This window comes from Caretta caretta, chromosome 1 (genome assembly GCF_965140235.1).
Source record: "Caretta caretta isolate rCarCar2 chromosome 1, rCarCar1.hap1, whole genome shotgun sequence".
NCBI lineage: Eukaryota > Metazoa > Chordata > Testudines > Cheloniidae > Caretta > Caretta caretta.
The window spans coordinates 150,086,786-150,103,264 of record NC_134206.1 but is presented as its reverse complement, the minus strand read 5'-3'; the positions used below and the strand labels follow the sequence as shown (position 1 = coordinate 150,103,264).

At 45.6% G+C, this 16,479-nt stretch overlaps 2 protein-coding genes across 12 annotated transcripts in view; one reads left to right on the top strand and one right to left on the bottom strand.

Moving 5' to 3' along the window:
- DMD (dystrophin) overlaps window positions 1-16,479 on the top strand; it is a 2,122,534-nt gene that overhangs the window by 573,287 nt on the left and 1,532,768 nt on the right. The gene's annotated exons all lie outside the window — the stretch shown is intronic.
- On the bottom strand, window positions 931-9,540 carry LOC142073158 (uncharacterized). Its single transcript, XM_075132085.1, has 2 exons — window positions 8,732-9,540; window positions 931-4,018 (listed from the first exon to the last, which is right to left on the bottom strand). Exon 2 carries the CDS (start codon window positions 3,691-3,693, stop codon window positions 2,398-2,400), a length of 1,296 nt encoding a protein of 431 aa, XP_074988186.1. The 5' UTR covers window positions 3,694-4,018; window positions 8,732-9,540; the 3' UTR covers window positions 931-2,397.

Below are 16,479 nucleotides of genomic sequence, written 5' to 3'. Positions count from 1 at the left end.
TCAGGGCAGTTCACAGTCTGTTCCTTGTAAGCCCCAGGCCGCCTTCTCAGGCCCTGGCTGTGCTGCAGGGATGCTGCCGGTTGGACACTCGCTCTGGTGGTGGCCGCACGCTCTCAGGCTCTAAGTGGTAGGACCCTTCTTCCCAGTGTCGCCCCCACCCTGTTGGGGTTACGATCCAAGCCTGGTCTGCAGAGCCTCTTGGCTTAGGCGTCTCCCTGTGCTGGGCCCGCTGCCCAGGGTCCCCCTCGCTCTCCCCAGCTGCTCACTGCACCCAGCTCCGGACTGCTCCAGCCTCAGCTGCACCACTCTGTCTCTGCACTGCTGCTGCTCTGCCTCCAGCTCCCTGGGCTGCTTCTTTGGCCCCTCTGGTTGCTGCAGCTCTGCTCCCAGGACAGGGTCTCCTCTCTCTGGGTTGCTTTTCTGGTCCCTCTGGATCTGGCCCAGCTCTGCTCCCCAGCTTAGCTTGGGCCCCTGCTTTCTCCTTAGCTCGGCCCCACTCTGTCTGACCCAGGCAAATCCAGCTCACACGGAGGACGGGACCTCCCTGGCCTCCTGACTGTCTGATTAGCCTGCCCGCCCTGTCATTCAGGCTGACCTGGAGCATTGGCCTCTCCCCATTGTTCCTGGGGACTGTCAGTCTCAGGGTCCTGGTTTTCCATAGACCCTTTCCCTTTTAGAACTGGGAGCTAGCAACCGAAACACCCCCACTGAATGTTAGTAAGGGGGCAACAGTCCCCTAACACAAGGATATTAGCACGTATTTTTACTACTCTGTTACTGTTTATCAGTGTGATGCCCAAATTCAAAGAGCCTCTTGCAATGGATTATGAACATGATATTTAATTATTCACTACTTGAAAAAAATGGTGAATAAGAAAAAACACCAGAAATATATTTTTGCTGATCTAAAACTATTTTTAAATATGACATGAATTTACTGAACATGTCATTTACTGAGTCGTCATTCACAAAATGGCCAGAAAAGGAGGTGGTTGCAGTAGCGTGCTTTCTATAACTTAAGCAGAGTGATGAGGACCCTTACCTGGCATGTGGAAGACCCATGTTCGGTTCTCCCCCTCTACCTGATGTGGAGAAGGAATTTAAACACAGGTCTCCCCTCACTAAGGAGAGTGTCCAAGCCACTGTGCAATGGGATATTGTGGGTTGGAGATCTCTATCTCTCCTGTTGAAGCTATTCCACTTTATTAAAAAAAAAAGTCACTGGAACAGGGATTGCCACATCCCAAGTGAGTGCCCTAACCACTGGGTTACAAACTAGAAGGTAGATGCTTCTGTTACCACCACCTCTGTGGTCCTTTAAAGAGAATTGAAAGGAATTTTCAGATTGAATGAAACATGTTTCTCATGACGCAAAATGGATTTTTTTTAAAAAAAAATTGCCAGCACTTTTTGCAATTTTTGGATTCAGTTTGTTGCCGGCACCTAGTGCCGAGAGGCAAAACAACAGCAGGTGTTGGTTCACTACCCGGTATGCTTCACCCAATAATCACAACGGGGTGGAGAAACAGAAAAGTTTATTTGAAGCTTCAAAAAGGTACAGGGAGAATAGAATCTCAAATCCTGCACACAGAGCAGGAAGTTACACAGGCTTTTATACATCCTTTCTTCAGCATACTTATCCAATAGCAAGCTGCCCTAAGTATCCATATAGCCAGCCAATCCAGTTACCAGCTAGTTCCCTTCTTTTTGTATCATTTGTTAAACTATACATAAAGCTGCTTTATTCAGCATTGTTCTTCCATATCTGCCCTGTTTGGCCTTGTTTAGTTTCAGGCAGTCTGACTCTGCAACATATTGTTGCAGATCCTCAGCATAACTGCTGTGAGTGCCTCCAGGTGGGGGGGCCAAGGACACTTGGGCCTAGTACGCAGAGCTGCTGCGAGTGCCTCCAGGTGGGGGGGGGAGGGGGGAGGGGAGAAGGACACTTGGGCCTAGTGCGAGGGGGGCTTCATCGACACTCGTGGTCTTCCATCCCCTCGAGTTACCTAGTGGCCACGCCCCAGTGTCCCCAACAACTCCTTCCTTTGAGAACACTCAACAGCCTTGGCTCTGAGTTTTCTCACTTGGGCTACTTATTTCTTTACAGTAGGACTTTGCATAAGCACTTTGTGATAGCCCTGAAGAGAATGACTTATTAACTTTTGCAAAAGGGCCCTGACACATGATACTGCACAGCATAATACCATTAATACAAGCAATACAGGAAAGAGAAATTTCAATAACAGGCTAAATAAACCACCAAGCCAAGACGACAAACCCCAGCCTGAAAACAAGGTTTGCAACCAATCGCTCTCTGGGGCAGTATAGGCAACCTGTGCTCCGGCTCGGGCATGGGCCTCAGCCTGTACCACCTTTTCATAGATTTTATAACTGCTATCATTTACATATACACAACATTGGGGCCCGACGAGGGCACAACTCCCCCCCCCCCCCTTGGGATGCCAAGAGATAGTCCAAAGCCAGCCTGTTTTGGAGGGAAAATGTCCTGAGCTGCCGTACCTCTTTATTTAATGTTTTTACTGCTGACCCTAAATCACTAACCGAGTCCTCTAACTCTAAGGCAACTTTCTCAAGTACCATTTGCAGCCTTACAGTATAGCGGCCTATGCATGCCATGGCTGGCCCGGAAAACAGTGGCGCTATTCCCAGTACAGAGCACCCTACAAGATTCTCGGTTGTGAGGGAATTCTTCATATTGCCCTCCAATGCCGTAGTCAGTCGCCACAGGGTCTTTTCTCGTGACTCAACAGAGGTGTCTCGGGCATTTCTAATCTTTCCTTTGGGCAGTGTGGCAGTTATTGACAGATGAGGAACTCCATGAGCTATATAACAGCTACCTGTCCAGTTGGCTGGCAGCACCTTGTAAGCTTTTTGGCCACTTACAAAATAGTGATCCTGTAGGGCCCAGTAAGGACTGTTTCTTAAGGGGATTCCTGGGATATTTAAGGCTGTTTTACCAAACAGTTCATATGCTCCTAAGGGGGCATCCCATCCTCCTGATTGGGTACAAGTGGGGGCGTTTCTAATTGTGCTGTTCAAATTACACTCGCCATAGGGACCACTACAAACCCACCATTGGCTTGCTACATTGGAGATATTAACTGGACGGGAAGTTATATTTCCAAACCCTTTTTTTGTGGTAAGATTATTTGTAAGAGTTTCCCTAAAAGGGGAGGAACCATTACACCCACACTGCTGTCCTCCCCTTTTGGTCTTTATCCAATACCCATCAGCCCACTGTGTAATAACACAGGAGCTCTTTCCCACAGGACGCCCATAGTAATCAGATTGGTTTCGGGTAAAACATAACACTCCCTCAGTGAGTACTGCAACTGAATACCCCTGGCCCTGATAGGTAGCTTGCTGTAAAGAGGTCTTGTTCCAGAACGGCGAGTCCATTCTTTCCTGCTCTTTGGTGGTGGCTAATTCTGCTAGGGTCAGGGGCAGCATGTCAAGGGGCATTCCCATTTTGGGGGACAGTGGAGTTGGAGCACATACCCAGCAATCAGTCTGGTTTGTTAAAGTAGCAACATGGTGCGCAAGCAAAACAATGGAGTTATGCTCCCGATATGCACAGTTTGGAAATACCAATACAGAGAATAACAATGTTACCCAATTAATTATCACCAGAGTCTTCCCAACCCAGGGTCTCCAGTACCTGGGTGGGCCCATTTTAGCATTAAGGTGCCCACTATTTGTGTCTTTTAAACAGTAGCTTTAGCCCGAGATTGTCACTAGTTGAGGAGTCAGCAGGTTGGACGGTCCACTGTTCTGCTGACGAGGGGGCGGGTACTGCCTTCAGACGAGAGTGATGAATCCAGTTCTTGTGTCCCCTCGATCTTTGCCGCTGTATGGGAGACCAGCAGGATGGTATAGGATCCTTTCCACTTTTCCTGGAGAGGCTTGTCTTTCCAGATACGAACAAGCACAGAGTCACCGGGCAGTAAGGAGTGGACGGGAGAGTCCAAGGAGAGAGGCTGGAGAATCCTTGGTATACCTGTGAAGAGACAAGAGAACAGCAGACAGGGAACACATATACTGTGACCAAAAACCATTACCCAGCTCTCATTCCCCTGACAGAACTGGGGTGCCATTCATAGGCCATGCCCTTCCAAACATAATTTCAAAGGGACTAAGTCCTAATCTACCCTTAGGGAGAACGCAGATACGAAGTAGGATGAGGAGCAAAGCATCCGGCCATCGTACTGAGGATTCTTGGCACACTTTTGAGAGATGCCGTTTAAGGGTCTGATTGGTACGCTCCACTACACCACTGGCTTGCAGTCTCCAGGGCGTATGGAGTTTCCAGGGGATCTGTAAGGCATGTGAGATGCTTTGAATGATTTTTGACGTGAAGTGTGTCCCGTTGTCAGATTCCATCCACAGGGGGAGTCCAAAATGAGGAATGATCTCCTTAACAAACTTGAGGGCCACTGTTCTGGCAGTGCAATTACGGCATGGGAAGGCTTCTGGCCATCCGCTGAACCTATCCACTATGACAAGGAGATATTTGAACCCTTGGGTCCGGGGAAACTCAGTAAAGTCTATTTGCCACACTTGTCCGGGGCCCGGAGTGGTTTCTACGGCAGCTGGTGGCACAGGATGTCCCGGTCGGGGGTTATTCTTTTGGCAGACTAAGCAGTCCGCTTGTACCTGGGCAGCCAGGGGTCGGAGTCCGGAAGTGATAAAGTATTTTTCCATTAGCTGGATAAGTGCTTCCCTGCCAGCATGAGTGGTTTGATGTAGTTTCTGCAGCACTGGCCGGATCAGGCGCTTTGGTAAGAGGACCTTCCCTACTGGGGAATGGAGCCATCCCTCTTTTTCCCGGAGACCGAGTTTGTCAGTTAGCTGTCTCTCCTCCCCAGAGTACTGAGGGGTTGGAAGCTCCCCTACTGATGGCATGCATATGGGTGTTCTCAGTCTGATGGGATGGCAGGGTGGCAGCATACTTAGTCTCTCTATCTGCCCGGGCGTTACCTCTGGCCACATCTTGATCTTCCCTTTGATGGGCTTTACAGTGTACCACCGCCACTTCTGAGGGAAGTTGTACGACTTCTAGGAGCCGGAGGATTTGGGGCCCGTACTTGATTGGGGAGCCTTGGGCTGTCAGCATTCCCCTTTGCTTCCAGAGGCCAGCATGAGCATGCAGCACACCAAACGCATACTTTGAATCAGTAAAAATGTTGACCCGCTTTCCTTTTGACAGTTCAAGTGCACGGGTCAGGTGCACTATTAGTTTGGCAAGCTGGGCAGAGGTCCCAGCAGGCAAACCTTCAGCTTCCACAGTGTCATGGAGGGTCACAACAGCATAACCCGCCCTCCTTTGCCCATCTATTACAGTACTGCTACCATCAGTGTACCACTCATAATCTGCATTTGGGAGGGGTACATCCTTTAAATCCGGACAGCTGGAGTACTGGGCATCTATGATCTCTAAACGGTCATGTTTTTGTTCCTCTGTTTCTGGCAAGAGGGTGGCTGGGTTAAGGGAGGGGCAAGGCTGTAAGGTGACTTCAGAGATCTCTAACAGCTTAGCCTGGTACCGAGCAATCCAAGCCTGGGTGAGCCAAAGCCCTCCCTTTGCATCCAATAAGGCTCGGACCATATGGGGAGTATAGATTTGCATAACCCCTCCCAATGTTAGCTTCTCGGCTTCCTCAAGCACTAGGGCAGTAGCTGCGACCGCCCGTAAACATGCCGGCCAACCCTTTGTAACCTGTTCCAGTTGCTTAGAAAAATAAGCCACGGGACGTCTCCATGCTCCTAACAGCTGTGTGAGCTGTTTTTACTCCTAGGGCCACCCCCTTTCATTCATGTACATACAACTGAAACGACTTAGAGAGATCCGGCAGGCCCAGTGCCGGGGCTTCCATTAATTTTCTTTTCAGGATTTTAAATGCCCTGTCAGCCTCTGGGGTCCAATAGAAGGGGTCATGATCTGCTCCTTTTACACAGTCGTACAGGGGTTTAGCCCACAGTCCAAACTCTGGGATCCGTATCCTGCAAAAGCCTGACATACCCAGATATGCCCTGAGCCGCTTACTATTACTTGGGGTAGGAACTTGACAGATAGCTTCCTTTCTTTCGCTTGAAAGCTGACGCTCCCCTTTCCGTATGTGAAACCCGAGGTACCATACCTCTGGGAGGGCGATTTGAGCCTTACTCCGTGCTACCCGATATCCCCGGAGTCCAATAAAATTCAGGAGGCTCACGGTGGCTTTAAGGCAGGGGGTTTGGCCCACAGTGGCAATTAACAAATCATCTACATACTGCAGAAGGAGGGCCTCCTCATTATCGCACTCCTCTAGGTCCCTGGCCAGAGCCTGGCCAAAGAGGGTGGGGGAGTTTTTAAATCCCTGGGCCAACACTGTCCAGCAAAGTTGCTTTTTAACCCTTTTTAGGTCCTCCCACTTGAAGGAGAAGATCTCCTGTGACGGGGTGGCAACTGGGATGGTAAAGAAAGCATCTTTCAGATCAAGGACTGAAAATGGGTATACTGTCCCCCTATAGAAGCCAATAAGGTATACGGGTTAGGGACAAGAGGGTGCAAAGTCTTAACCCATTCATTGACTGCCCTTAGGTCCTGTACCAGCCGATACGTGCCATCAGGCTTCTGTACGGGTAGAATGGGAGTGTTCCAGGCTGACTGACATTCCTGGAGAATACCATACATTAGGAATCGATCTATAGTTTCCTGTAAACCTTCTCTGGCTTCCCTCTTGATTGGATACTGTTTTACTTGCACTGGGCCTTTCCCTGGTATGAGCTGAATAGTAATGTGGGTCTGGTGGGTGGCCTTTCCTGGAATTCCTGATTCCCACATGAGGGGGTACACCTGGTCTTCCCACGGGCTCCATTCTGGGGCTTGCATGGCTGAGGGCTCAACTGCAAGGGTCATGATCCATGCATTCTCAGGGGGTAAGGTAAGGGTTATTTCATCCTCAGTAAAATGCAGGGTGGCACCAAGGCGACAAAGCAGATCCCGTCCCAGCAGAGGTGTTGAACACTCAGGGAGGTATACCAGCTTCTGGGATATAGTCCTGTTTCCCAAAGCGCATTCTGCTGGGGCATACACTGGGCACTTGGTGTCCCTGCCTGTGGCTCCCACCACAGTAAGGGAATCTGCTACTGGCAACTGAAGGGGTCTATTTACAGCAGTTCGTGCCGCTCCAGAGTCCACTAAAAAATCTATTTCTGAGCTTTCCACCCGCATCTTTACTCAGGGTTCCGGGGGTAGGGTGGTCCGTCTCCCCTGACACCCCTATTCCTGCTCCGCCATCACCATCATGGGGCACCCCCCTTTTCTTTCCTTTTTGGGCACTCATTTTTCCAGTGTCCCTCTTGTCGACACAAGGCACACTGGTTGCGACCCACTCGTCTCTCCTGCGAGCCCAGACGTTCGCGTCCACGGCCCCTTCCTCCCCGGCCACTTCCCTTAGTGCTGGCCTGTACCGCTGTTACCATCAGTCTCACTTGCTTTCTCTCCTTCTCTGTCTCTCTCAGACTATAAGCTCGGTTTGCAGTCTCTAAGATTTGTGCCATGGTCATGCCCATAAAATCCTCCTTTTTTTTGTAACTTTCTCTTAATATCAGGGGCTGCTCTGCTCGTAAAAATTCCCTTAATAATTGACTCAGTTGCCTGATCATCGGGGTCTGCATTAGTGTTCTGTCGAATTGTGTCCCGAATACACTGTAGAAAGGCCCCTGGGCTTTCTTTTAAATTCTGCATTACTTCATATGGCTTTGCCCAATTATTATGTCGGACAGATGAGTGATGGAGTCCATGCAAAAGCAACTCCTTATAGGAGGTAAGGCAGGTCATATCCCCATGATCATTTGGATCCCACCTGGGGTCTGCTCGGGGGACTTGTGCATCCGGGTCAGGGACATTAATACGATCCCGGTCATACTGTTTCTGCGCCTCCCCCCTTGCTTTGGACACAACCTGTTGTCTTTCAACCTCAGACAATAGGGTTCGCAGGAGGATGTTACAATCATCCCAGTCCGGCTTGTGACTACTGAGGCACCCCTCAAAGACTGATATAAATTTGCTTTGGTTGGTAGAAAACTCTCCTGCCTGTGCTTTGAGCAGCCAAAGCAGCCAAATCCACAGGATTAAAGGGCACATGAGTATAAACCTGCATAGTCGTGGCTGGACGCCTGTCCGATCCAGACCGGGCGACTTTAGTTTCGGTGATTAAGGGGTATAGGCCAACCATTGGGGACTTACAAGGTGTGGGTGTAGGGGCCGAAGGGGACACCGGCTCTACCATTACAGTGGGGCTGGGGGGCTGGGGACTAACATTAGCTGCTACCGAACCACTCGGAGTCAGATTACAGCGCTGTAAAATATCTGGTCGAGTGCATAAAGTCAGAAACAAATGTGCATACATATGTTCATTCCATTTCCTTGTTCTCTGACAGAACAGGAGTAACTGAAGGATCGTGTTGTAATTAATTGACCCTCCTGGTGGCCACCACTCCTGGTTCTCTACTTGATATTGAGGCCAGTCAACTGTATAGAATCGTTTTAATTCGCTCTTAGTCATCGGATCCACACCAAATACCTTCCAGTTTGCTAGAATGCATTCTAAGGGCATACACCGTGCCCTAACGCCCGAGCTCTGTCCCTGTCCCATACCGACAGGGTAACTCTGGGCATCCCCAGGTTCCAACAGAGCATACAATCCGGATTTCAAAAGGTTCCTACCCTATCCAAGGGACCGGTTCCTCATCGTCGCCCGCAGCTGCTTCTCCACTATATGAGTGCGTTGCACCGTTGTGCCCTCCGGGGTCGATCAAATTGCGTCTCCTCCGAGGCCCCCGATGAACTCACCGGTGCGTGCTGGGCGTCGGTTCTCGCCACAATCCTCGACCTCCAGGAAGGGTCCGGGCAAGGCTAAATAGCAGCCTCGTCGCCCACCCAGGGACGCCAAAAGCTGTTGCCGGCACCCAGTGCCAAGAGGCAAAACAACAGCAGGGGTTGGTTCGCTACCTGGTGTGCTTCACCCAATAATCACAACGGGGTGGAGAAACAGAAAAGTTTATTTGAAGCTTCAAAAAGGTACAGGGAGAATAGAACCTCAAATCCTGCACACAGAGCAGGAAGTTACACAGGCTTTTATACATCCTTTCTTCAGCATACTTATCCAATAGCAAGCTGCCCTAAGTATCCATATAGCCAGCCAATCCAGTTACCAGCTAGTTCCCTTCTTTTTGTATCATTTGTTAAACTATACATAAAGCTGCTTTATTCAGCATTGTTCTTCCATATCTGCCCTTTTTGGCCTTGTTTAGTTTCAGGCAGTCTGACTCTGCAACATATTGTTGCAGATCCTCAGCATAACTGCTGTGAGTGCCTCCAGGCCGGGGGGCCAAGGACACTTGGGCCTAGTACGCAGAGCTGTTGCGAGTGCCTCCAGGCGGGGGAAGAGGGGGGGCAAGGACACTTGGGCCTAGTGCAAGGGGGCTTCATCGACACTCGTGGTCTTCCATCCCCTCGAGTTCCCTAGTGGCCATGCCCCGGTATCCCCAACAAGTTCAACCCAAAACAAATTATTTTTCCAATTTTTCAAAACTGCTTGTGAAATAAAAAAACAATTATTCACCCAGCTCTAGTCATAACCTCTCTTGTCAGAGCAGAAGGTCAAAACACATGGAACTTTTAGTGTACGGCATCAGGGTCCACACTGCAACTTAGTGCATGGCAAGCTAGTGTGAGGTGATTTACACCCCAGCTTGCCACACACTCTCTCTCTCTCTCTCTCTGTATAGACATGCCCAAAGACAATAACTTACTTTCCAGTTTAACAGAATACTTTTGCTGCGTGTGAGACAAACAAAATCAGTTGCCTTCAGAGAGGGAAAAGCTACTCACCTGAGAGCCTGTGTCCTGCTGCCAGAGAGGGAAATGAAGTCTAGATAAGAGATTACATACTGTAGAGTTTCTTAAGACAGTGACATGTTCACAGGCTGCTGAGAAATCTCTGTGATCTGTGAAACCGCCTGCTGAGAAGTCAAAAGGCCAGCATGTGCCTGACTATGAACTTGTCAGCAAAAGTGGATTTTTTCTTTGAATATCTTGGCTTCCTGCTGGGCCTGTTAGACTCTGTTGAGGCCACTTTGTGGTAGCTTCCTGGGACTTAAGAGATGGTAGTTCAGCTGCTCCAATGCCTTTCCTGGTGCAGGGGTTAGTTGCTCTTTGGGATTACATATTTCTTTTTCCGCTAGTGAAGCCACAGATTTGTGGTGGGACTTTTGTTGAGAACATCTATACTCTGTTTAAAATATATTGAAATACCCTGTATTTATGAAGTGGAACTCATTTTGATACAAACTCACTAAGTGAAAAATCCTCGCTACTACTGTGATATGTTTCATGTCAAATATTTTGGGGGCAGGTGTGTGTACTTGGGCTCTCTCATTTCTTTTTATGTTGTTCTTCATCTAGTAGTTTTCTTTAAGTATGGGGGCAAGAAAGAAGCCACCACAAATCCCTTAAATTAAAGTCCTACAGGGTTTAATAGAGACAAACTGCATAGAGTTTGAAAGATATTAAATGGTGTTCTATAGAAATTACTTCAAAAATCTTAAAGATGTTAATAGTGAATTATATCCTTTGGATAGCATTTTTAAAGCAAACTACAGAATTTAATAGAGAATTGTGTCCTTTCTATAGAATTATTTCTATTAGTTTAAAAATTTTGTTGGAAGGTTATCAATGTCTCTCAAATCTGACAGGACTTCCCCATAAGTGAAAGCAGAAAAGTTACAGATTTTAGCTTCCTACCAGAGCTCAGCTTCTGGTGATTGGCAAAGCAGGGGCACCTCCTGGTTTAATTGTTCCTACTGAAGCTAGACAATTCTCATTGCACAGAATTTACTGGGAGTGGCTAGTGTGGATAATGGAGAAACATTGTGGAATAATTCTTTGAAAGTATGTAGTAAACCTCAATTGGATCTTCAGGACAAGCAAATCCCTTACCACTTGAGTTAAAGGAGTAACTCCAGTAGGTGTGAATAAGTCGCTGACTTAGTAGGGGACAGCCGCAAGACTGGCAGACAGTCACACATGTTTTGCCACTGTTATAAACTCTCATCAGCTTCAAACAGGAATGCTAATGTAGAAACCACATATGATCCAACTATATTTCAGCTGCATGGAATGAAATGTGCAATGAATATGTGCCAGGAAATCCAATGAGTGTGACTAAAATGTTTCAGAGAGACAAGATGGGTGAGTTAATATATTTTGTTGGACCAATTCTAAATAGAGCTTGAAAGCGTGTCTCTTTCACTAACAGAAGTTGGTCCAATAAAAGATATTACCTCACCCACCTTGTCTGTCTAATATCCTGGGACAAGCACGGCTACAACAACACTGTAAACTAGATGCTTTTGCATTTTGAAAAAAATTAGAGTGCATCTGTCAAGGTTCCTTCCCCACTTTGAACTCTAGGGTACAGATGTGGGGACCTGCATGAAAAACCCCCGAAGCTTATTTTTACCAGCTTAGCTTAAAACTTCCCCAAGGTACAAATTATTTTACCTTTTGTCCCTGGACTTTATTGCTGCTACCACCAAGCGTCTAACAAAATATAACAGTGAAAGAGCCCACTTGGAAACGTCTTTCCCCCAAAAATACCCCCAAGCCCTACGCCCCCTTTCCTGGGCAAGGCTTGATAAAAATCCTCACCAATTTGCATAGGTGAACGCAGACCCAAACCCTTGGATATTAAGAACAATGAAAAAGCAATCAGGTTCTTAAAAGAAGAATTTTAATTGAAGAAAAAGTAAAAGAATCACCTCTGTAAAATCAGATGGTAAATACCTTACAGGGTAATCAAATTCAAAACATAGAGAATCCCTCTAGGCAAAACCTTAAGTTACAAAAAGACACAAAAACAGGAATATACATTCCATTCAGCACAACTTATTTTATCAGCCATTTAAACAAAACAGAATCTAACGCATATCTAATTAGATTGCTTATTAACTCTTTACAGGAGTTCTGACCTGCATTCCTGCTCTGGTCCTGGCAAAAACAACACACAGACCGAGAGAACCCTTTGTGTCCCCCCTCCCTCCAGCTTTGAAAGTATCTTGTCTCCTCATTGGTCATTTTGGTCAGGTGCCGGCGAGGTTATCTTTAGCTTCTTAACCCTTTACAGGTGAAAGGGTTTTTCCTCTGGCCAGGAGGGATTTAAAGGTGGTTAGCCTTCCCTTTATATTTATGACAGCATCACTCAGTTGTGAGTCCTACGTTGGTTACAGAAAATTCTGCTCTGTCAGTAAAAACAGGTATGCTTGAAAACAATATTAGGTCAAGAGGGGCACGAGGGTTTTGGAGTCACATGACTCAGGTGGTTGTGATTTATCTACCAGGATATGTTTATTCTTGAGATTGAGGCTGAAAGAGTGTCATATTTCTAACCAAGAAGAAAGAGCTGAAGTTCCAAATCACACTCTTAGCTCTGCTGTATTAGGATTTATATTCATGCAATCTCCAATCAAGATTGACATAGTATTTTTTTTTAAAGTGACTTTCTTTAAAGGGAGGTGTTTGCATATATTTCTGGATGCTTCCCAAATAAACCACTCCAAATATCAACAATTGTCATACTTAAATCTCCCCTGATCCCAATTAGTCCTGCCCCCAGTGGCTAAAATACTTATTTATGGTACAGAGGAGCTTATTGAAGAGGGCTGACTAGCTCCAGGCCCTCTGGCCTTTAAAGAGGTGAGCTACCCTGTTATAATCACTGTAAAATAATGCCAAAAAAATGGCTCAGTATGTTGAATAGTTGCAGAAGTGTGATCCACTTCTGATCTTTAAGAGTACCTTTTTTTTAAAAAAAACCAAACTAATAGTCTCTTTGCATGTCATAATAGAAAAAATACAGCACTTATGGCTGACTAGGCATATCATTAATTAAACAGGACAGAATACAGCAACCTTCACAAAAACGGAAATCTATTTTTAATTGCCTATTACTATTTATTATTTTTAATACAATAGCACCTAGGGACGCCAACCGAGATCCGAGCCCCATTGTGCTAAGCAGTATATTAACAGAAAAAAAGACAGTCCCTACTCCAAATAGCCTGCTTTCTAAATAGCCAAGACTAAGTGTGCTGGGGATAGGGGGACATATAACACACAAGCAGAGTGAACAATAGGATGTTCTGCAAATGTTAGGTTAGTTCTGCTTTATTTATAAAGTGGCATAGGTGATCTTATATATTGAAGTGGAACTACCCTAACATTTGCAGATAGGGTGACCAGATGTCCCAATTTTATAGGATCAGTCCCGATATTTGGGGTTTGTCTTATATAGGTGCCATTTACCCTCCACCCCCATCCCAATTTTTCACACTTGCTGTCTGGTCACACTACTGGCAGAACAACCCATTGTTCACTCTGTATATGAGGAGTCCCACTGAGTTCCCGTGAACTTAAAGTGAATCACTATCACTTTGTTTCTATCCCTCAATTGATTTCAGTAGGATTACTCGTAATTAAATGTTTTTGTGGATCAGGGCCAAGCTCCATTCTGCAGAAAGGGACAAGTATGTAGAATTTTTTTCCCCTTTTCCTTATTTCCAAACCAACAAACCAACTATCGAGGAAGGGATTAAACACAAACACATATGATTAGGAGGTTCCTCTGCATTAAACTAGCCAGATGGATTATTACTAAGCAGAGAAGTGGGGAAGGGGGATTAGTCAACTTTTAAAACTTTTGGACAGCCAGCCATCTCTCTTCTTTTTGGAGCCATTCACACAAAGCTTACTCTTCAGCTCTAGCACTGGGAGGAGGGAAAGAAACAATTCTGGCATTGGAAGTTGTTTTGTGCGAGAGGTAGGGCACTTATTTACATCTGATCCCAACACCTAAAAGAGTAGCCCCACTAGTTTATGTTGTGGGGGGCTCCTTTTATTTTATGGGCCCTCCATAGCCTTCTGAATATAATAAACCTAGCAGTCAATAAATCAAGCCTTCTGGGGCCCAGAAGGCTTCAGATATTTTTTCCTGGATAGAACCCTCTAAATTTCAGGCCTTTCTGAGATTCTGCTTGGACATTAACACTGTAAAATTAACATATTTTAGGATTTATCTTAATCTAGTAGAACTTTATGAAGTTTCCCCCTTCCCTTATATCTGAAGTGTTCTGTATTTTAATTATTTCTCCTGGCCTGAAATTAAACAAATATCTGTTATTAATTAGAAAAATCATGGAGCAGGTCCTCAAGGAATCAATTCTGAAGCACTTAGAGGAGAGGAAAGTGATCAGGAACAGTCAGCATGGATTCACCAAGGGCAACTCATGCCCGACAAATCTAATTGCCTTTTATGATGAGATAACTGGTTCTGTGGATGAAGGGAAAGCAGTGGACGTGGTGTTCCTTGACTTTAGCAAAGCTTTTGACACTGTCTCCCACAGTATTCTTGTCAGCAAGTTAAGGAAGTATGGGCTGGATGAATTCACTATAAGGTGGGTAGAAAATTGGCTAGATTGTCGGGCTCAACGGGTAGTGATCAATGGCTCCATGTCTAGTTGGCAGCCAGTATCAAGCGGAGTGCCCCAAGGATCGGTCCTGGGGCCGGTTTTGTTCAATATCTTCATAAATGATCTGGAGGATGTTGTGGATTGCACCCTCAGCAAGTTTGCAGACGACACTAAACTGGGAGGAGTGGTAGATACGCTGGAGGGTAGGGATAGGATACAGAGGGACCTAGACAAATTGGAGGATTGGGCCAAAAGAAATCTGATGAGGTTGAACAAGGACAAGTGCAGAGTCCTGCACTTAGGATGGAAGAATCCAATATACTGCTACAGACTAGGGACCGAATGGCTCAGCAGCAGTTCTGCAGACAAGGATCTAGGGGTTACAGTGGGCGAGAAGCTGGATATGAGTCAACAGTGCGCCCTTGTAGCCAAGAAGGCCAATGGCATTTTGGGATGTATAAGTAGAGGCATTGCCAGCAGATCGAGGGACGTGATCGTTCCCCTCTATTCGACATTGGTGAGGCCTCACCTGGAGTACTGTGTCCAGTTTTGGGCCCCACACTACAAGAAGGATGTGGAAAAATTGGAAAGAGTCCAGCGGAGGGCAACAAAAATGATTAGAGACTGGAACACATGACTTACGAGGAGAGGCTGAGGGAACTGGGATTGTTTAGTCTACAGAAGAGAAGAATGAGGGGAGATTTGATAACTGTTTTCAACTACCTGAAAGGTGGCTCCAAAGAGGATGGATCTAGACTATTCTCAGTGGTAGCGGATGACAGGACAAGGAGTAATGGTCTCAAGTTGCAGTGGGGGAGGTTTAGGTTGGATATTAGGAAAAACTTTTTCACTAGGAGGGTGGTGAAACACTGGAATGTGTTACCTAGGGAGGTGGTGGAATCTCCTTCCTTAGACGTTTTTAAGGTCAGGCTTGACAAAGCCCTTGCTGGGATGATTTAGTTGGTGATTGGTCCTGCTTCGAGCAGGGGGTTGGACTAGATGACCTCCTGAGGTCCCTTCCAACCCTGATATTCTATGATTCTATGATTAATAAATATCTGTTATTAATTAGGTTTAAAGGTTAAAAACTCAATTGTTATTATCCATTCTATTTTTGTATAATTTCTTTGAGATTTTTATCATGAATGTATTCAGTAAAACTTGCATTTCTTTTTAATTAGAGATTCTCTTAGTAGCATAGCTTTTAGTACTATTGTAAAATGAGATTTTGAAATGAACCATATTATTAACCAGATTTTTTTTTCCAGATTCAGTGCATTATATTTTTAATAATAATGAAATTAGATTAAGATCAGATATTACTCATAATAGCATGATATCATGCAAAAACTGCACGTATTTTGAACCATCAAAAATAACAGAAACCCAACAAAACATTATCCATTAAACCAGTATAAAAAATAATGAATGGAACATACAAAACATGATACTTTAATATTTAATACTATCCATGATCCCTAATGAAGGAATGCAATATGGTCTATAACATCAGCTGTTACAACCAGAAGATCTAACATCAGCCATTTCAATATCAGTTATTTCAGCAGGTTAATTATTCTCATATGAAATATGATTTAGTAGTATTGGTGACTCAATTCACTTATTACTTGCAGTTCATGGACCTAGAAAGTAAAGATTTGCCTTTCTAACAAAAGGTGCAGGACCAGGTCCTCAGCTGCTGCATGTGGGCATAGCCCAATTGAAGTTAATAGAGACACACTGATTTTACTCAGATATAGAACTGTATATTAAAGTTGTTAGGTATCTGTTAACATAGAAGTAGCTCCATTGTTGTTTTATATTTGTTTCACATGCTAAAGAAAGTACAGATATGGCCCTTTTAAGCTTGAACAAGTCAAGATACTACCTCTGTCAAATGAAGGATAAATGGGAAAGTGATTTTATGAAAGGTCTCTGAGCACAGCT